Source organism: Salvelinus namaycush, chromosome 1 (genome assembly GCF_016432855.1).
Source record: "Salvelinus namaycush isolate Seneca chromosome 1, SaNama_1.0, whole genome shotgun sequence".
Classification (NCBI taxonomy): Eukaryota; Metazoa; Chordata; class Actinopteri; order Salmoniformes; family Salmonidae; genus Salvelinus; species Salvelinus namaycush.
The window spans coordinates 49,945,857-49,966,533 of NC_052307.1; the positions used below are offsets into that span (position 1 = coordinate 49,945,857).

Below are 20,677 nucleotides of genomic sequence, written 5' to 3' on the forward strand. Positions count from 1 at the left end.
AAGGAACATTATTACAACCCGAATAGTGGAGAAGGGCACCTCTCGTATAGAATCAAAACCATTCAGAGAAATTTGGCTTCATCAGAGAAACGGCCCACTCAACTATACTCTGGAGGGCCAACTGCTGAGAGCGAGTCTTTGGCTACCCTGAGTGAAGACCAGTGCTGAGAGGCCATTTCTCTTATGAAGCATTCTTCTGATGAAGAAACAGTCAAACAGAAGATGAAATCGACCTTTGAGTACAGGAAGAAGATGACCCACGACCCGAGTAAATGCTCCACCATCCTAACCAAATTTCCACACTTTCTTCATGTGAAGGGCTGGGTAAGTCTGTTTTAAAAACAGTTTTAAGTTGTATAAATTGTGTTTAATCTCTATATGCCAGTTCATGTTGGCCAGTAGTTCAATGAATGTGTACGCTGGTGATTTACTCAAACTCTGTTTTGGAGGTTAAAGTGGAATGTTTTTGTCTTATTTGTTACAGATTGGACAGGATTTTGTACTGCTGTTTGGAGAGGGAACATCAGCCAAGGGTTTTGGAGAGGTGGCCAACTACATTCAAGCAAAAGATCATCATGCTAAGCAAGACCCTAAGCAAGACTACTCAGGGAGCTGAACTTCAGGAGCTGATCCAGATGGCAGAATCTGCAGTTGATGAGGGAGCTGACACGAATGCTGATGGTTAGATGATCATAATTTATCATTTATATTTCAAATAACTCTGAAATGTTAATGTCACTGATGGAATTTCCCATTTTAATCAGGATCTCTTTGTTTAGGATGGGACGGTGACATTTCCTCCATCCTTCTCCTGCTCCATTTGACTCCTCCTTCATCACAAGGCCGCAAAAGACCAGGCAAGATGTCTGCATCCCAAGCTGAACATCATCTTGTGATATTCCAAAAGGTTTGTATTGGTATTCTTATTCATGGACAGTGCTGCAGCCGTTATGATGAACTAATGATGGTGTTTGTTTTTGTCGTCTTCAGGCAGGAACCAGGAGCACCTTGATGCGATTGACCAGAGTCGCCAACCATATCTTCTTGCAGTCGGGACCAGGAATAGCGGCATCCATGCTTACTTCATCATCCTGGACAAGCGAGCCTTGCCGTGCAAGTCAACGAGCGCTCTTGGTGCCTTCGATGAGCTTTTCAAGACTCACTTCGTTTTTGGTACTGCTTACAATACACTGCTGCGCAACATATACACCTTCATACAGACAACTGTGTACAACATAGACCTTGGGAAGGTTAAGGAGACTCCAAGGGTTGCTGAGCTCAGAGCTTTTTTAAAGATGGAGTTTACTTTGATTTGGAAGATGGACTATAAATGAAGAGACATTCTCTCTTTTCTAAGAGAAAAATGCATTGCAAATTCAACTTTTTTTATGATGACTTTGAGACTGCTAATCCATTGGGATCAAAAAAGGGTATTCACAAGTTGGGAGGTATATACTTTACTTTGAGAAATGTTACCCCAAAGTTTAATTCAATTTTGGTAAATATTCACTTATGTGCACTCTTCCATACCCAGGACCTTAAAACAGTAAGTGATTTGATAGTGCTTGAGACTGAGGGTATTGAAGTTCCCTACTTCAGTGATCGTATACATGGCAGTATTGTCCAAGTAACTGGAGATAAGCTTGGTATACATTGCCTGTTTGGTTTTGTGGAATCATTTAGTGCTCGTTATTGTTGCCGTTTTTGCCTCACTGAGAAAGCGGATTTTCAAACGGTGTTCTCTGAGGATGACCCAAGAGTGACTTTACGAACAAAACAGATGCACTCAGACCATTGTCAAACTATTCAGTCAAACCCAACACTGCCTCATGTGTACGGTGTGAAGCATGCTTGCTTATTGAACTCTCTGCAATACTTCAATACTACAGACTATTTTTCTGTTGATATAATGCATGACAATTTAGAAGGAGTTGCACAATTTGAGGTAACTTGTGTTACAATATATATAAGCCAACTTTGTGACTGCTAAAGATGTGTAGAGTTAATTCATTTAACTATAGCTACAAAGAGAGGAGGAATCGTCCACCTGCACTCAAATTGGAGCAATGATTTGGGTCTAAATGCTATTCAGTCTTGATGTCTTCTCTATAATTTGCTATTGATATTTGGTGATCTGGTACAAAAAGATGATAGATACTGCCAGCTGCTTCTGTTACTACTACAAATTGTAAATATTGTGTTTTCTCCTACACAAAGGGCATGACTATTTATCTGAAGGACTTCATTGCTGAACATCATAGGCATTTCATGTATTTGTTTCCTAATAGAAATCTGTTACCGAAACACCACTTCATGATACATTATCCTCGTTGTATAAGGAATATTGGGCCCATTCTTCATGTATGCGCTACGAGGCAAAACAAAATTTATTTAAAAAGCAACTGAAGAGTTTTAAGAATGCCACTATGACCTTAACCAAAATTACATTGCATATTATTGGGAAACGTTCAGCCAGGATAGACTAGCTATAGGTCCAGGAAAGATGTCAAGGCTCAATGACCTGAAAGAAAGCCATGAGATTGCTGCCAAGTTGAATGTCTCAGCGCACACAAATGTTTTGTCAGTTAAATGGGTAAAGCACCATGGTACAGAATATCATCTTGATTTGGTCATATGTGGTGAAGTAGTCATTGAAATGCCAGTATTTTACAAAATGTAGGCTATTGTTTTGAAAGAGGATAATTCTTTGGGGGTTGGGTGAGCTCTTGAAACCTTATGTTTTAATGATAATTTGCATGCATTTAAAGTTGTTTTGAAGCAAAGTCCACCATGCAAGATGTTTCATGTAAATGACATCTATCACAAACCTTTTGATTTGCTCATGTCATATGGAGCAAGGGATTTTTTTGACTACATTGTCCCCTACTGTCACTTGATAACAGTTTAAGCCAGGGCTGTTACTTATGGTTAGGTTGTGAGAAACATATTTGTTTTTAATGTAAATGTCTTCATTTTCCAACAAATATATTGATTTGTTCATGTCATATGGAGCAAGGGATTCTTTTGACTACATTCTACTCTCACTTGATAGCAGTTTTAACTTCTTTGGGCTGCAGGGGCAGTATTGAGTAGCCTGGATAAAAGGTGCCCATTTCAAACGGCCTCGTACTCAATTCTTGCTCGTACAATATGCATATCATTATTACTATTGGATAGAAAACACTCTCTAGTTTCTAAAACCGTTTGAATTATATCTGTGAGTAAAACAGAACTCATTTTGCAGCAAACTTCCTGACAGGAAGTGGAAAATCTGAAATCGATGCTCTGTTCTAGGGCATCCCTATTAATTTGCTTGATATGTATTAGTATACATGCACTTCATACGCCTTCCACTAGATGCCAATAGGGAGTGAGAGAAGAAATGGAGTGTATGACTTGATCTGAGGTCGAATAAGAGCTCTTGGCATGACGTGACACCAATTTCTTGTTTTCAGGAAGGTGCGAGAAGGAACCGGGGATTGCCTTCTGAAAAGCTGTCGTTATAGACGGCTACTATCTCCGGCTTTGATTTTATTTGATAAATGTGACAATATCATCGTAAAGTATGTTTTTTCAATATAGTTTTATTATATTATTGAAATTTTTTCGGGACGTTAGGCGTGTTGCGTTGGCTGCGTTTGTTCACGAAGGAGAGCTTCGCGCCACTTTGCTAGCTTTCCTTGCTAATTGACTGGAGAAGAGGACATTCTAAAACCAAACAACGATTGTTCCCGACAAAGGACCCCTTGTACAACATTCTGATGGAAGATCATCAAAAGTAGGACCCATTTATGATGCTATTTCATATATCTGTCGAACATGTTTACTAATAGTTTGCGCCCAGATTTTGTGCGCTCTGTCACTATAACGTAAGCTGCATGTCGTACTGAAGTTATGTTTAGAATTCTAACACGGCGATTGCATTAAGAACTAGTGTATCTATCATTTCCTATACAACATGTATTTTTTAGTAACGTTTATGAATAGTTATTTGGTCAGAATAGGTGAGTGTCATAAAAATATCCGGACATTCTGGGAAAAAGATGCTACGTTAGCACAATGTATAACCACTGATTTCAGCTCTAAATATGCACATTTTCGAACAAAACATAAGTGTATGTATAACCTGATGTTATAGGACTGTCATCTGATGAAGCTTATCAAGGTTAGTCAAAAATTATATATCTTTTGCTGGTTTGTTACGATCGCTAACTTTTGCTGCTGGTAAATGGCTTGTGTTTCTGGCTATTGTGGTAAGCTAATATAATGCTATATTGTGTTTTCGCTGTAAAACACTTAAGAAATCGGAAATATTGGCTGGATTCACAAGATGTTTGTCTTTAATTTGCTGTACACCATGTATTTTTCAGAAATGTTTTTTGATGAGTATTTAGGTATTTCACGTTGGTGTCTGTAATTACTCTGGCTGCTTCGGTGCTATTTGTGACGGTAGCTGTGATGGTAGCTGCAATGTAAAACTGATTTATACCTCAAATATGCACATTTTTCGAACAAAACATAGATTTATTGTCACGCCCTGGCCTTAGTATTCTTTGTTTTCTTTATTATTTTAGTTAGGTCAGGGTGTGACATGGGGAATGTTTGTGTTTTGTCATTTTGGGTGGTTATATGGTAAAGGGGGTGTTGGGTGTAGTGTATGAGTTTGTGTTGAGTGAATGTTTCTAGGTATGTCTATGGTTGAGTGAATGTGTCTAGGTATGTCTATGGTTGCCTGAGTGGTTCTCAATCAGAGACAGATGTCTTTCATTTGTCTCTGATTGGGAGCCATATTTAAGGCAGCCATGGGCATCATGCATTTGTGGGTAATTGTCTATGTCTAAGTGTTTAGTGTCAGCACTTATGTTTGATTAGCTTCACGGTCGTCAGTTTGTTATTTTGTTAGTTTGTGTATAGTTGTTCGTTTCTTGTTTTTTCTCTCTTCTTTAATAAAAGAAGATGTATTTTGCACACGCTGCGCCTTGGTCCTCTCTCTCACCCAAAGACGATCGTGACATTTATTGTGTAACATGTTATAAGACTGTCATCTGATGAAGTTGTTTCTTGGTTAGTTTGGTTGGTTCTTGGTTAGTTAGGTTGGTTTTGTGCAAGCTACCTGTGCTGTGAAAAATGTCTGTCCTTTTTTGTATTTGGTGGTGAGCTAACATAAATATACGTGGTGTTTTCGCTGTAAAACATTTAAAAAATCGGACATGTTGGCTGGATTCACAAGATGTTTATCTTTCATTTGCTGTATTGGACTTGTTAATGTGTGAAAGTTAAATATTTCTAAAAAATATCTTTTGAATTTCGCGCCCTGCACTTGGACGGGCTGTTGTCATAAGTGTACCGGCACCGCCCTGCAGCCATAACAGGTTAAGAACTGTAATATCTTATGTTTCACCGAGTCGTGGCTGAACGACAACACGGATAATATAGAGCTGGCGGGATTTTCCATGCACCGGCAGAACAGAGAAGATGCTACGTCTCGTAAGACGAGGTGTGGGGGTGTGTGTCTTTTTGTCAATAACAGCTGGTACGCAATGTCTATTATTAAAGAACTCTCGAGGTATTGCTCGCCTGAGGTAGAGTACCTTATGATAAGCTGTAGACCACACTATGTACCAAGAGAGTTCTCATCTATATTATTCGTAGCCATCTATTTACCACCACAGATGAATGCTGGCACGAAGACCGCACTCAACAAACTCCATAAGGCCATAAGCAAACAAGATAATGCTCATCCAGAAGCGGCGCTCCTAGTGGCCTGGGACTTTAATGCAGACAAACTTAAATCAGTTTTACCACATTTTTTACCAGTATGTCACATGTGCAACCAGAGGAAAAAAACTCTAGACCACCTTTACTCCACACACAGAGATACATACAAAGCTCTATCCCACCCTCCATTTGGCAAATCTGACCATAATTCTATCCTCCTGATTTCTGCTTACAAGCAAAAACTAAAGCAGGAAGTACCAGTGACTCGCTCAATATGGAAGTGGTCAGATGACACAGATGATACGCTACAGGTGTAACGGTTGTCGTCGGTGGAAGGAGAGGACCAAAGCGCAGCGTGGTTAGTGTTCATCCTATTTAATGAATCCAAAACTGAACACTTCAAATACAAAAACAACAAAGTGAAAACCGAAACAGTTCTATCTGGTGCAGACACACAAAGACTGAAAACAACCACCCACAAAACCCAACAGAAAACAGGCTACCTAAATATGGTTCCCAATCAGGGACAACGATTGACAGTTGCCTCTGATTGAGAACCATATCAGGCCAAACACAGAAAACCAACACAGAAATAGAAAACATAGATTACCCAACCAACTCACGCCCTGACCAACTAAAACAAAAGACAAAACAAAGGAACTAAGGTCAGAACGTGACAACAGGACTGTTTTGCTAGCACAAACTGGAATATGCTCCGGGATTTATCCAATGGCATTGAGGAGTATACCACCTCAGTCATCGGCTTCATCAATATGTGCATCGACGACGCCGTCCCAACAGTGACCGTACGTACATATCCCAACCAGACACCATGGATTACAGACAACATCTGCATCGAGCTAAAGGCTAGAACTGCCACTTTCAAGGAGCGGGATACTAATCTGGACGCTTATAAGAAATCCCGCTATGGCCTCAGACGAACCATCAAACAAGCAAAGCACCAATACAGGATTAAGATTGAACCCTACTACACCAGCTCTGACGCTCGTCAGATGTGGCAGGACTTGTAAACTATTGCCCACTACTCGCCCATTGACGCGAGCCTACCAGACGAGCTAAATGCCTTTTATGCTCACTTTGAGGCAAGCTACACTGAAGCATGCATGAGAGCACCAGCTGTTCTGGACGACTGTGTGATAACGCTCTCGGTAGCAGATGTGAGCAAGACCTTTAAACAGGTCAGCATTCACAAAGCTGCGGAGCCAGATGGATTACCAGGACGTCTCCTCGAAGCATGCGCGGACCAACTGGCAAGTGTCTTCACTGACATTTTCAACCTCTCCCTGACTGTCACAACTACATGTTTCAAGCAGACCACCATAGTCCCTGTGCCCAAAGAAGCGAAGGTAACCTGCCTAAAGGATTACCGCCCCGTAACACTCACGTCGGTCGCCATAAAGTGCTTTGAAAGGCTGGTCTTGGCTCACATCCTCAGCATGCTCCTGGATACCATAGACCCACTCCAATTCGCATACCTCCCCATAAGATCCACAGATGACGCAATCTCAATCACACTCCACACTGCCCTTTCCCACCTGGACAAAAATAACACCTATGTGAGAATTCTGTTCATTGACAACAGCTCAGCTTTCAACACCATAGTGCCCATGAAGCTCATCACTAAGCTAAGGACCCTGGGACTGAACACCGCCCTTTACAACTGGATCCTGGACTTCCTGACGGGCCGCCCCCAGGTGGTAAGGGTAGGCAACAACACGTCTGCCACGCTGATCCTCAACACTGGGGCCCCTCAGGGGTGTGTACTTAGTCCCCTCCTGTACTCCCTGTTAACCCACGACTGCATGGCCAAACACGACTCCAACACTATCGTTACGTTTGCTGACGACACAATAGTAGTAGGCCTGATCACTGACAATGATGCCTTTAAGGAGGAGGTCAGAGAACTGGCAGTGTGGTGCCAGGACAACAACCTCTCCCTCAATGTGAGTAAGACAAAGGAGCTGATCGTGGACTATAGGAAAAAGCGTGCCGAACAGGTCCCCATTAACATCAATGGGGCTGTAGTGTAGTGTGTCGAGAGTTTCAAGTTCCTTGGTGTTCACATCATCAACGAACTATCATGGTCCAAACACACCAAGACAGTCGTGAAGAGGGCACGACTACTCCTTTCCCCCTCAGGAGACTGAACATATTTGGCATGGGTCCCCAGTTCTACAGCTGCACCATTGAGAGCATCCTGACCGGTTGCATCACTGCCTGGTATGGTAATTGCTCGGCATCTGACCATAAGGTGCTACAGTGGGTAGTGCGTATGGCCCAGTGCATCACTGGGGCCTAGCTTCCTGCCATCCAGGACCTATATAATAGGCATGTCAGAGTAGAGCCCATAAAATTGGCAGAGACTCCAGTTACCCAAGTCATAGACTGTTTTCTCTGCTACCACATGGCAAGCGGTACCGGAGTGCCAAGTCTAGGACCAAAAGGCTCCTCAACAGCTTCTACCCCCAAGCAATAAGACTGCAGAACAATTAATAAAATGTCCACCGGACTATTACATTGACCCCCTCTGGAGTGATGAATCACGCTTCACCATCTGGCAGTCCAACGGACGAATCTGGGTTTGGTCGAAGCCAGGAGAATGTTACCTGCCCTAAAGTTTGGTGGAAGAGGAATAATGGTCTGGGGATGTTTTTCATGGTTCGGGCTAGGCCCCTTAGTTCCAGCGAAGGGAAATCTTAACACTAAAGTATACACTGACATTCTAGACAATTCTGTGCTTCCAACTTTGTGGCAACAGTTTGGGGAAGGCCCTTTCCTGTTTCAGCATCTCAATGTCCCCGTACATAAAGCGAGGTTCATACAGAAATGGTTTGTCGAGATTGGTGTGGAAGAACTTCACTGGCTTCCACAGAGCCCTGACCTCAACCCCATTTTACACCGTTGGGATGAATTGGAACGTCGACTGCGAGCCATGCCTAATTGCCCAACATCAGTGCCCAACCTCACTAATGCTCTTGTGGCTGATTGGAAGCAAGTTCCCGAAGCAATGTTCCAACATCTAATGGAAAGCCTTCCAAGAAGAGTGGGCTGTTATAGCAGCAAAGGGGGACCAACTCCATATTACTGCCCATGATTTTGGAATGAGATGTTCGGCGAGCAGGTTTCCACATACTTTTGGTTATGTAGTGTGTATACACACACACACACACATATACATATATATATATATATACTATACATTCTGTCATATTTATGTGATAAAAATGTCTGCTATTTAAAGGGGCTTTACACCAGCATTTGAAATGTACTTAATTTTATTGACAAAAACTGATGTATACATTGATCCTGAGAGACAATGTGCAATATAGCTTAATTTTATTTATTTACTTACCCCACAGCCAGCATTAGCATCATTGCAGGTGCAACAATGGGAGTGCCATGGCTTATGGCAGGATGATTCAGAAAGCATGCCCAAATCCTCAAAGTCACTTTAAACCTAATGTTATAGTAACCCAAATACCATAACAAGTTGCACATATAGACTATTGGAGGATATTATAGGATTTTGGTATTTATATAACATTTCCTGCAGATTTTTTTATTTTTATTGAAAAATACACACCAATACAACAATATGTGTACATTGAGGGTAGCTGGTTTCTGTTAGCAGAGTTCTGAGCTGTTCTGACTGCAAGTAAGCATATATGTAAGGTCATACCTAGTTACAGTATAACCATTTATAACCATAGTCGGAACATAAGGTGCTCCATCTCTGCAGGTGATCTGTTTATCTGACCATTCTTGATAGATCCGGTTCTTGACACACTCAAATTGGTGCGCCTGGCACCTACTACCATACCCCTTTCAACGACACTTAAATATTTTGTCTTGCCCATGAATGGCACACATACACAATCCATGTATCAATTGTCTCAAGGATTAAACATCATTATTTAACCTGTTTCCTCCCCTTCATCTACACTGATTGAAGTGGGTGACATCTATAAGGGATCATAGCTTTCACCTGGATTCACCTGGAAAGAGCTGCTCTTGTGTTATTACATTCTTAATGTTTTGTACACCCAGTGTATGTTGGTAGTATGAAGGTTGCAAAATGTTATCTCCACCAACATAAGGCAAGAGGGGTGTGAACAGTTTGGGGTCGCCTGGGTTGCAAAGTAGGGGGTTGTTATTACGCTGATAAATGACAATATCAATCCGGACCTTTGCCACCTACGAAATGTGTGTGATTGGACCTTCTCAAATAGTAGTTGAGTACCCCTGCTCTAACCTATACGCAATATAGATGTTCCTTCCCAGTAGATCAGAGTTTGTATCCCAAATGGCACCCAATTCTCTATGTATTGCACTACTTTTGACCAGGACCCATAAGGCTTGGGTAAAGAATAGTGCACCAAATAGGGAATACAGACCATGTGTACTTGTTGTAAGCAGACTCTGCTTTGCAGTGTATGTGTGCATGCGTGTGTAGTTCTTTGTATGTGTGTTGGTGAGTGTATGTGTTTCAATGCATGTGTTTCAATATGTGTATGTGTGTGCATCCGTTTCTATTACACCAGTTGGTGTGTTTGTGTGTGCCACTGTGTGTTTGTCCTTATGTTTGTGGCGCTGTTTATTCTAGTGTCACAGTGTGTGTTCTGGGATTTTGGGGCTGGAGGCGATTCTCTTCTCCCATAGCAGCTGTGATTGGAGCTCCCAAACAGGCCAGTGTGGGCTTCCAGCACTACACCCCTGAATGGGAGGCAACAGCAGGCGCCCAGAGAGAGGGGAAGGCAGACGAGCCTGCTTCCACAGATAAACTTCACCAGTTCTGGTCAACAACGGGATCTGCACAATACAACTGTTAATGCACTACTGTAGGCTTAAGCACGGGTGTTTACCACTGAGATTTAACTGAATCTTCGCCTCAAGATCACACATGCCCTGATCAGATGCCTTTATCTGTGATTGCCTCGGTTATGTACACAAATGGGATTATAGCGGTCATCAATGTGGTATCCATCTCCAGAGAGCTGCAAGTGTGTGGAAGTCCTTATTTCTATATCCATTTGGAGAAATAAGACAGTGGGGGCGTTGTGAGGGAACAAACTGTTGGCCATCTTTCCTCCGATGCTGCAAGTCCCTTTTTGTTTCTGCTGAGGGGAAATGTCATTGCTTAAAGCCCAGCCTGCATGGCAGAGTTGTAGAATTGATTTCTGTGAAGGTCACTGAATGTGTTATCCTAATCAGGAAGACACAGCTGCCTTTAGTCATCCGCTGGGTAGGCCGGCACAGCCAGTGGTGGAACTACAAATGTTCAATTCACAGACTCTGCTGTTCCACTAAAATGAGAATGTAGCCAGAATGCTGGTGTTTTTCTTTTTCACTTGAGAAGAGCTGGGTCATTTGCCGTTGGCCCCAGTGGCAGGTAAGGTGAATTAACGTGCCAGGTTAGGTGACATGTTAGGAGAATTAAGTTAAGGTTAGGAAAAGGGTTAGGGTAGGGCTTTTCAACTATATTCTTAAGGGTGCGAGATTTGAAAAAGGTTATTTCAGGGGGGCCAGATATTTTCGACCATGGATTACTCTTCCTAAAACTGGTATATAAAACAATGTTACAAACACAATTATAACCTTATAATTCACTTTTATTAAAATTAAATGTTGCTAAAAGTTCATTTTAAGTGCTTCAAGATTAGCCTATATTTGTGCATTTCTATTTATAACACCGTTGACCGGCATCACATTAATTCATCTTTTGTTTTCATTTACACATAGGTAAGGTTTTATGCATGGCATATCTCAGTTGACCAGAATCATGTTCTGTTCTATTTTCTATTTCTTTCTCATTTCATTATTTTGACTTAAAAAAAAAAAAAATGTAATCTAAAAACTCTGACGACACGGAGTGATCTGTACTGATGATGACTGAATATAGTGGTGCAGTGTAGGGAAATTAAGTGTTTTGTTTGGGCTCAAATCAGAGGAGAAAATAACAAATGTACACTACCGTTCAAAAGTTTGGGGTCACTAAGAAATGTCCTTGTTTTTGAAAGAAAAGCTAATTTTTTGTTATTTAAAATAACATCAAATTGATCAGAAATACAGTGTAGACATTGTTAATGTTGTAAATGACTATTGTAGCTGAAAAAACACGTGTCCAGTGTCTGTTCTTTTGCCCATCTTAATCTCAGCCTAGAAGCTGCCAGTTGAGGACTAGCGAGGCGTCTGTTTCTCAAACTAGACACCCTAATGTACTTGTCCTCTTTCTCAGTTGTGCACCGGGGCCTCCCACTCCTCTTTCTATTCTGGTTAGATCCAGTTTGTGCTATTCTGTGAAGGGAGTAGTACACAGCATTGTACGAGATCTTCAGTTTCTTGGCAATTTTTCGCATGGAATAACCTTAATTTCTCAGAAAAAGAATAGACTGATGAGTTTCAGAAGAAATGTATTTGTTTCTGTCCATTTTGAGCCTATAATTGAAACACACAAATGCTGATGCTCCAGATACTCAACCAGTCTAAAGAAGGCCGGTTTTATTGCTTCTTTAATCAGAACAACAGTTTTCAGCTATGCTAACATAATTGCAAAAATGGTTTTCTAATGATCAATTAGCCTTTTAAAATTATAAACTTGGATTAGCTAACACAATGTGCCATTGGAACACAGGAGTGACGGTTGCTGATAATGGGCCTCTGTACGCCTATGTAGATATTCCATAAAAAATCGGCTGTTTCCAGCTACAATAGTCATTTGCAACATTAACTATGTCTACACTGTATTTCTGATCAATTTGATGTTATTTTAATGGACTTTTCTTTCAAAAAGCTTTTCTTTCAAAAACAAGGACATTTCTAAGTGACCCCAAACTTTTTAACGGTAGTGTATGTAGATGCACTGTAAAATACATTCTGTACATTTTACAGTATATTACTGGCAATTAAGTTGCCAACAAAGTATTGTTAATCTACAGAATTTTATCGGCAACTTGATTGCTAGTAAATTACTGTAAAAGAGGCACCAGTAACTTAATGTAAATAATATTATAATAATGTAAATTTACACCGTTTTAATGTAAGTAAAAATTATTACAGCAAATGAATTGTCAGAACACTACTGTAAATGAGACACCAGTAACTTAATGTAAATATATGAGAACCATTGAATTGAGGCGGCAGGTAGCCTAGTGGTTAGAGTGTTAGGCCAGTAACCGGAAGGTTGCTGGCTTGAATCCCTGAGTTGAAAAGGTACAAATATGTTGTTCTGCCCCTGAGCAAAGCAGTTAACCCACTGTTCCCTGGGCGCCAAAGACGAGGATGTCGATTAAGGCAGCCCCCTGCACCTCTCTGATTCAGAGGGGTTGGGTTAAATGCGGAAGACACATTTCAGTTTATTATATTCAGTTGGATAACTGACTAGGTATTCCCATTTCAAGAAGCTAGGTGCATGTCACTACTTCACATGAGAGCCATTTGACTTAGACTTAAAAATAATAATCCAGTGATCATACACTGTTTACCAGGGGGCAGGGCTACTGACGTTAAGGCTAATCTGAAGATGGTACTGGTGAGAGCATAGGGATATTGTTATCCATGTTGGCACCAACGATGTTTGGATGAAACAGTCAGAGGTCACCAAGCGCAACATAGCTTCAGCGTGTAAATCAGCTAGAAAGATGTGTCGGCATCGAGTAATTGTCTCTGGCCCCCTCCCAGTTAGGGGGAGTGATGAGCTCTACAGCAGTCTCACAACTCAATCGCTGGTTGAAAACTGTTTTCTGCCCCTCCCAAAAGATAGAATTTGTAGATAATTGGCCCTCTTTCTGGGACTCACCCACAAACAGGACCAAGCCTGGCCTGTTGAGGAGTGACGGACTCCATCCTAGCTGGAGGGATGCTCTCATCTTATCTACGAACATAGACAGGGCTCTAACTCCCCTAACTCCACAATGAGATAGGGTGCAGGCCAGGCAGCAGGCTGTTAGCCAGCCTGCCAGCTTAGTGGAGTCTGCCACTAGCACAGTCAGTGTAGTCAGCTCAGCTATCCCCATTGAGACTGTGTCTGTGCCTCGATCTAGGTGGGGCAAAACTAAACATGGTGGTGTTCGCTCTAGCAATCTTACTGGAATAAAGACCTCCTCCATTCCTGTCATTATTGAAAGAGATTGTGATGTCTCAGATCTCAAAATAAGGCTACTTAATGTTAGAGCCCTCATTTCCAAGGCAGATATAGTCAATGAACTAATCACTGATCATAATCTTGATGGGTTTGGCCTGACTGAAAAATGGCTTAAACCTGATGAATTTACTGTGTTAAATGAGGCCTCTCCTCGTGGTTGCACTACTGACCATATCCCCTGCGCATCTCACAAGTATTGCTAACATTTACGATAGCAAATTTCAATTTACCCCCCAAAAATGACAGCATTTTCGTCTTTTGAGCTTCTAGTCATGAAATCTATGCAGCCTACTCAATCACTTTTTATACGTAGCTACTGTTTACAGCATTCCTCACTGAGTTCCATGAATTCCTATTGGACCTTGTAGTCATGGCAGATAATATTCAAATTTTTGGTGACTTTAATATTCACATGGAAAAGTCCACAGACCCTCTCCAAAAGGCTTTCGAAACCATCATTGACTCAGTGGGTTTTGTCCAACATGTCTCTGGATCTACTCACTGCCATAGTCATACTCTGGACCTCGTTTTGTCCCGTGGAATGAATATTTTGGATCTTAATGTTTTCCTCATAATCCTGGACTATCGGACCACCATTTTTTTACGTTTGCAATCACAACAAATAATCTGCTCAGACCCCAACCAAGGATCATCAAAAGCCATGCTATAAATTCTCGGACAACCCAAAGATTCATAGACAAAACAGAGATGCTTGTTCTAGGTCCCAAGAAACAAAGAGATCTTCTGTTGGATCTGACAATTAATCTTGATGGGTCTACAGTTGTCTCAAATAAAACTGTGAAGGACCTCGGCGTTAGTCTGGACTTCAATCTCTCTTTTGACAAACATATCAAGACTGTTTCAAGGACAGCTTTTTTCCATCTACGTAACATTGCAAAAATCAGAAACTTTCTGTACAAATATTATGCAGAAAAATGTATCCATGCTTTTGTCACTTCTAGATTAGACTACTGCAATTCTCTAGTTTCCGGCTACCCGGATAAAGCACTAAATAAACTTCAGTTACTGCTAAACACTGCTGCTAGAATCTTGACTAGAACCAAAACATTTGATCATATTACTCCAGTGCTAGCCTCTCTTCCTTGTCTTCCTGTTAAGGCTAGGGCTGATTTCAAGGCTTTACTGCTAACCTACAAAACATTACATGGGCTTGCTCCTACCTATCTTTCCGATTTGGTCCTGCCGTACATACCTACACGTACGCTACGGTCACAAGACACAGGCCTCCTTTTAGTCCCTAGAATTTCTAAGCAAACAGCTGTAGGCAGGGCTTTCTCCTATAGAGCTCCATTTGTATGGAATGGTCTGCCTATCCATGTGAGTGTCGCAGACTCTGTCTCATCCTTTAAGTCTTCATTGAAGACTCATCTATTCAGTAGGTCCTATGATTGAGTGTAGTCTGGCCCAGAAGGTGAACGGAAAGGCACTGGAGCAACGAACCACCCTTTCTGTCTCTGCCTGGCCGGTTCCCCCCTCTCCACTGGGATTTTCTGCCTCTAACCCTATTACGGGCGCTGAGTCACTGGCTTACTGGTGCTCTTCCATGCCGTCCCTAGGAGGGGTGCGTCACTTGAGTGGGTTGAGTCACTGACGTGATCTTCCTGTCCGGGTTGGTGCCCCCCTTGGGTTCGTGCCGTGGGGGAGATCTTCGTGGTCTATACTCAACCTTGTCTCAGGGTAGTAAGTTGGTGGTTTGACTATATCCCTCTACTGGTGTGGGGGCTGTGCTTTGGCAAAGTGGGTGGGGTTATATCCTGCCTGGTTGGCCCTGTCCGGGGGTATCGTCGGATGGGGCCACAGTGTCTTTGGACCCCTCCTGTCTCTGCCTCCAGTATTTATGCTGCAATAGTTTATGTGTCGGGGGGCGAGGATCAGTCTGTTATATCTGGAGTATTTCTCTTGTCTTATCCGGTGTCCTGTGTGAATTTAAGTATGCTCCCTCTAACTCTCTCTCTCTCTTTTCTCTCTTTTTCCTTCTTTCTCTCTTCTCTCTGAGGACCTGAGCCCTAGGACCATGCCTCAGGACTCCCTGGCCTGATGACTCCTTGCTGTCCCCAGTCTACCTGCTGTCCCCAGTCCACCTGCTGCTGCTCCAGTTTCAACTGTTCTGCATGCGGCTATGGAACCCTGACCTGTTCACCGGACGTGCTACCTTGTCCCAAACCTGCTGTTTTCAACTCTCTAGAGACAGCAGGAGCGGTAGAGATACTCTGAATGATCGGCTATGAAAAGCCAACTGACATCTACTCCTGAGGTGCTGACCTGTTGCACCCTCTACAACCACTGTGATTATTATTTTTTGACCCTGCTGGTCATCTATGAACGTTTGAACATCTTGGCCATGTGCTGCTATAATCTCCACCCAGAAACACAGCCATAAGAGGACTGGCCACCCCTCAGAGCCTGGTTCCTCTCTAGGTTTCTTCCTAGGTTCCTGCCTTTCTAGGGAGTTTTCCCTAGCCACCGTGCTTCTACATCTGCATTGCTTGCTGTTTGGGGTTTTAGGCTGGGTTTCTGTATAGCATTTTGTGACATCGGCTGATGTAAAAAGGGCTTTATAAATACATTAGATTGATTTGAAAGTTTTTTTGTTGTTGTTGATTGAATTGTGTTTTTTGGCAGAAATGTCTTCTGGAACATGGGATTTTTCGTGTGCCTTAATCCCTAAGGTTGATGTTCTCGCCTCACGGAAATCTAATTAACATAATAAAAAAATCCAGCTAAAAATCTGTCAGTTTAAGCTAGAGATATCTGTTTTTTACCCCCTTTGGCTGCATCTCTATCCACTGCATCTGCCTATGACAGCGGCAGAACAGTGTTTGTCAGACATCACGAAAACCAGTCTTCTCACATTATTGTCTGTAGCGTCTGAACGGTTTGGCAAGATTAGACTCTCACGAACACGATGGTGTTCTCTGTTGATTCTATGACCCCCACAGCATGTTGGGACTCATCTGAAGTCGGAGCAGCCAATCTGCCAACTTCTGTCTGTAGCATCTGAACAGTTTGGGCTACACACTAATATGCTGTAACCCTTCTGTGGAAAGGTGAGACTCTCACGAACTCATACATATCCTTTTTTTGCTTCACAAGACACGTCTGAAGGTCCCCCGGTACCAGTTGAAAAAACTTATGGAAGTATATGGTCTACAGTCTATGGAGACTGGTACAAGTGATATCGGGTTAATAAAAAACATAATATTCCCATTGGAAGGTGACTACTTTTATACTGTTGCTTACAATTACGTAGCTAACAAGTTGAATGAACAGAAATCCATTCATTGAGTATCCGTTTCACGCTCCTCTGTCCCAAGTTAGCTGGCTAACTGTAAAATATAGTTATGGATCCGCTTTTTTGCAACATGCTAATGTGGCAGTGAGTTGAAAGCCAAGGCTAGAAGCAGAAATAATGTGCAATTTCATGGCATGTACCGAATCAATTCCAAGATTTGACTCACATGTTCACAAGATGACTGCAACATTTCCCTTTCCACAAGCTAGCTATACATTTCGAAGCGAGGAGAATGACACTGACATAAAATAATCTATTACTGATTTAGCTAAGAGGCAATGTTAGAAAAATATTCAACAAGTAGTCTAGGCTAACATTAATTTAAAAAATATGTCCAACATATGAAAAAGCCTGATAATAAATCTAAAAAAGTATAGCAGGTTTCGTTTCACGAGTCTGTTGAACAGTTTTTACTAGATACCATAGCTACAAAGTCAGTTTTATATATCATAAAAATTAATGAAAACCAAAATGTGTTTTTGGTCTTAATTTAAGGTTAGGCATAAGATTAGTAGTGTGGTTAAGGTTAGGGATACGGTTAGGGTTCGATTTTAAATCACATTTTAAGAAGAAAAATTGTACAAATAGTAAAAAATGGCTATGGTAATGCCAACCGAAAGCAGTAATATACTGACTGTCATTTAGTATTGGAACAGCTTAAAATACAATGAGCTATTGCGTTTAGCCTAGCCTAGCTAACGTTACTAGCAAGTACTATTTGCAAAAAATACATTGATTTTATTCACAACATTTAAGACCCGATTCCACTGGCACTTAAAATTAGCACCAAATTCGAGCTGGCTTGAATGGAATTGTGTTCAGGGAAACCCGGGCCAGCGCAGCCCAGTTTTACAACCCGGCTGGTGATGCCGTTACTATGTAACCACCAAGCTGATTTCTGCTGGATGCTGACACAACGTTTAGCTAGTCTGGGCTTGTTGCTGTTAGCTAGCACATGGACAAGCAGTACTGCAGTAGTCAGACATGACATGAATTAACACCATAGCTGGAGCCTTCATTCATTTTTGCACGACACAATAAACTTTTATGAGAACAGTCAGCCCTCAAATGCTAGCTACCTAACTTATCTAGCAAATCAGAGATGAAACAAGCTAGCTAGCTTGCTAGCTAATGTGCGCTAGCAGTAATTTTTGCTGGCCAGGTAGTATTGAAAGCTAGCTAGCTACATCTTATCAAACCTGTTGTCTGGTTTGTTTGGGATCGGTGTCCCATCTACAGTTGTAAATCATGTAGCGCAATGTGTTAAGAACGTGGGTTTTAGCGGGAAAAACATGTTGGTACATATAAGTGTCTTATATGGGCAGAAAGTGTAAATTATTGTTAACTTCTTATGGCTGAAGGGGCAGTATTGAGTAGCTTGGATGAAAGGTGCCCATTGTAAACGGCCAGCTCCTCAGTCTCAGTTGCTAATATATGCATATTATTATTAGTATTGGGCAGAAAACACTCTAAAGTTTCTAAAACTGTTTGAATTAACAGAACTCATATGGCAGGCAAAAACCTGAGAAGTTCCACTTCCTGTTTGGATTTTTTCTGGGGGTGCCATATTTTCAACCAAGCTCTTATTGAAAATACAGAGAGATATTGATGGGTTTTCACTTCATACGGCTTCCACTAGATGTCAGCAGTCAATAGAACTAAGTCTGATGACTCTAATGTGAAGGGGGGTCGAAGGAGACAGAATTTAGTATGAGGTGCCATGAGGTGACCATGCATTCAACACGCGCGTTCACGTGAGAGGCAGCTCCGTTGCATCTCTCAATTGAAGTCGATTTAATTCTCCGGTTGGAACGTTATTCAAGATGTATGTTAACAACATTCTAAAGATTGATTCATCGTTTGCCATGTTTCTACTGACTGTAACGGAACGTTTGGACATTTCGTCACATTATAGTGGTCGCGCTTTGAGACTTTGGTTAGGGTATTTGGTAAACAATTCGAAAGTAGCTAATTTGACATAAATAACGGACATGAACGAAAAAATCTAGCATTTATTGTGGACCTGGGATTCCTAGGACTGCATTCTGATGAATTCATCAAAGGTAAGGAAACATTTATCATGTATTTTCTGGTTTCTGTTGAGTCCAACATGGTGGCTAATTTGGCTAATCATCTGAGCTCCGTCTCAGATTATTGCATGGTTTATATTTCTGTAAAGTCTTTTTGAAATCTGACACAGCGGTTGCATTAACTTTTTAGGGCTGCAGGGGCAGTATTGAGTAGCTTGGATGAAAGGTGCCCATTTCAAACGGCCTCGTACTCAATTCTTGCTCGTACAATATGCATATTATTATTACTATTGGATAGAAAACACTTTTACATTTGTCCAAATTTTTTCGGGAGGTTAGGCGTGTTGCGTTCTCTGCGTTTGTTCACGAAGGAGAGCTTCGCGCCACTTGGCTAGTCTGCTTGCTAATTCAAGAGGGGAAAAGGCCATTCTAAAACCAAACAACGATTGTTCCCGACAAAGGAACCCTTGTACAACATTCTGATGGAAGATCATCAAAAGTAGGACCCATTTATGATGTTATTTCATATATCTGTCGAACATGTTTACTATTAGTTTGCGCCCAGATTTTGTGCGCTCTCTCGCTATAACGTAAGCTGGATGTCGTACTGAAGTTATTTTTAGAATTCTAACACGGCGATTGCATTAAGAACTAGTGTATCTATCATTTCCTATACAACATGTATTTTTTAGTAAAGTTTATGAATAGTTATTTGGTCAGAATAGGTGAGTGTCATAAGTATACCCGGACATTCTGGGAAAAAGATGCTACGTTAGCACAATGTATAACCACGGATTTCAGCTCTAAATATGCACATTTTCGAACAAACCATATATGTATTGTGTAATATGATGTTATAGGACTGTCATCTGATGAAGTTTATGAAGGTTAGTGAAATAATTAATATATTTTGCTGGTTTTGTCGCTATCGCTACCGTTTGCCTTGAATCAATGCTGTTGTGTGGTTGGCTATTGTAGTAAGCTAATATAACGCTATATTGTGTTTTCGCTGTAAAACACTTAAAAAATCGGAAATATTGGCTGGATTCACAAGATGTTTGTCTTTCATTTGCTGTACACCATGTATTTTTCAGAAATGTTTTATGATGAGTATTTAGGTATTTCACGTTGGTGTCTGTAATTACTCTGGCTGCTTCGGTGCTATTTGTGACGGTAGCTGTGATGGTAGCTGCAATGTAAAACTGATTTATACCTCAAATATGCACATTTTTCGAACAAAACATAGATTTATTGAATAACATGTTATAAGACTGTCATCTGATGAAGTTGTTTCTTGGTTAGTTTGGTTGGTTCTTGGTTAGTTTGGTTGGTTTTGTGCAAGCTACCTGTGCTGTGAAAAATGTCTGTGCTTTTTTGTATTTGGTGGTGAGCTAACATAAATATACGTGGTGTTTTCGCTGTAAAACATTAAAAAAAATCGGACATGTTGGCTGG

At 41.4% G+C, this 20,677-nt stretch overlaps 1 protein-coding gene across 1 annotated transcript in view; it reads left to right on the forward strand.

The window, feature by feature from the left end:
* Window positions 1-575: 575 nt before the first annotated feature.
* Window positions 576-20,677, forward strand: part of LOC120052026 (protein kinase C-binding protein NELL1-like) — a 536,246-nt gene continuing 516,144 nt past the window's right edge. Inside the window, exons 1-2 of the mRNA XM_038998895.1 lie at window positions 576-681; window positions 991-1,173. Coding sequence (XP_038854823.1) covers window positions 576-681; window positions 991-1,173 — 289 coding nt within the window. The remainder of the gene's footprint in view (window positions 682-990; window positions 1,174-20,677) is intronic.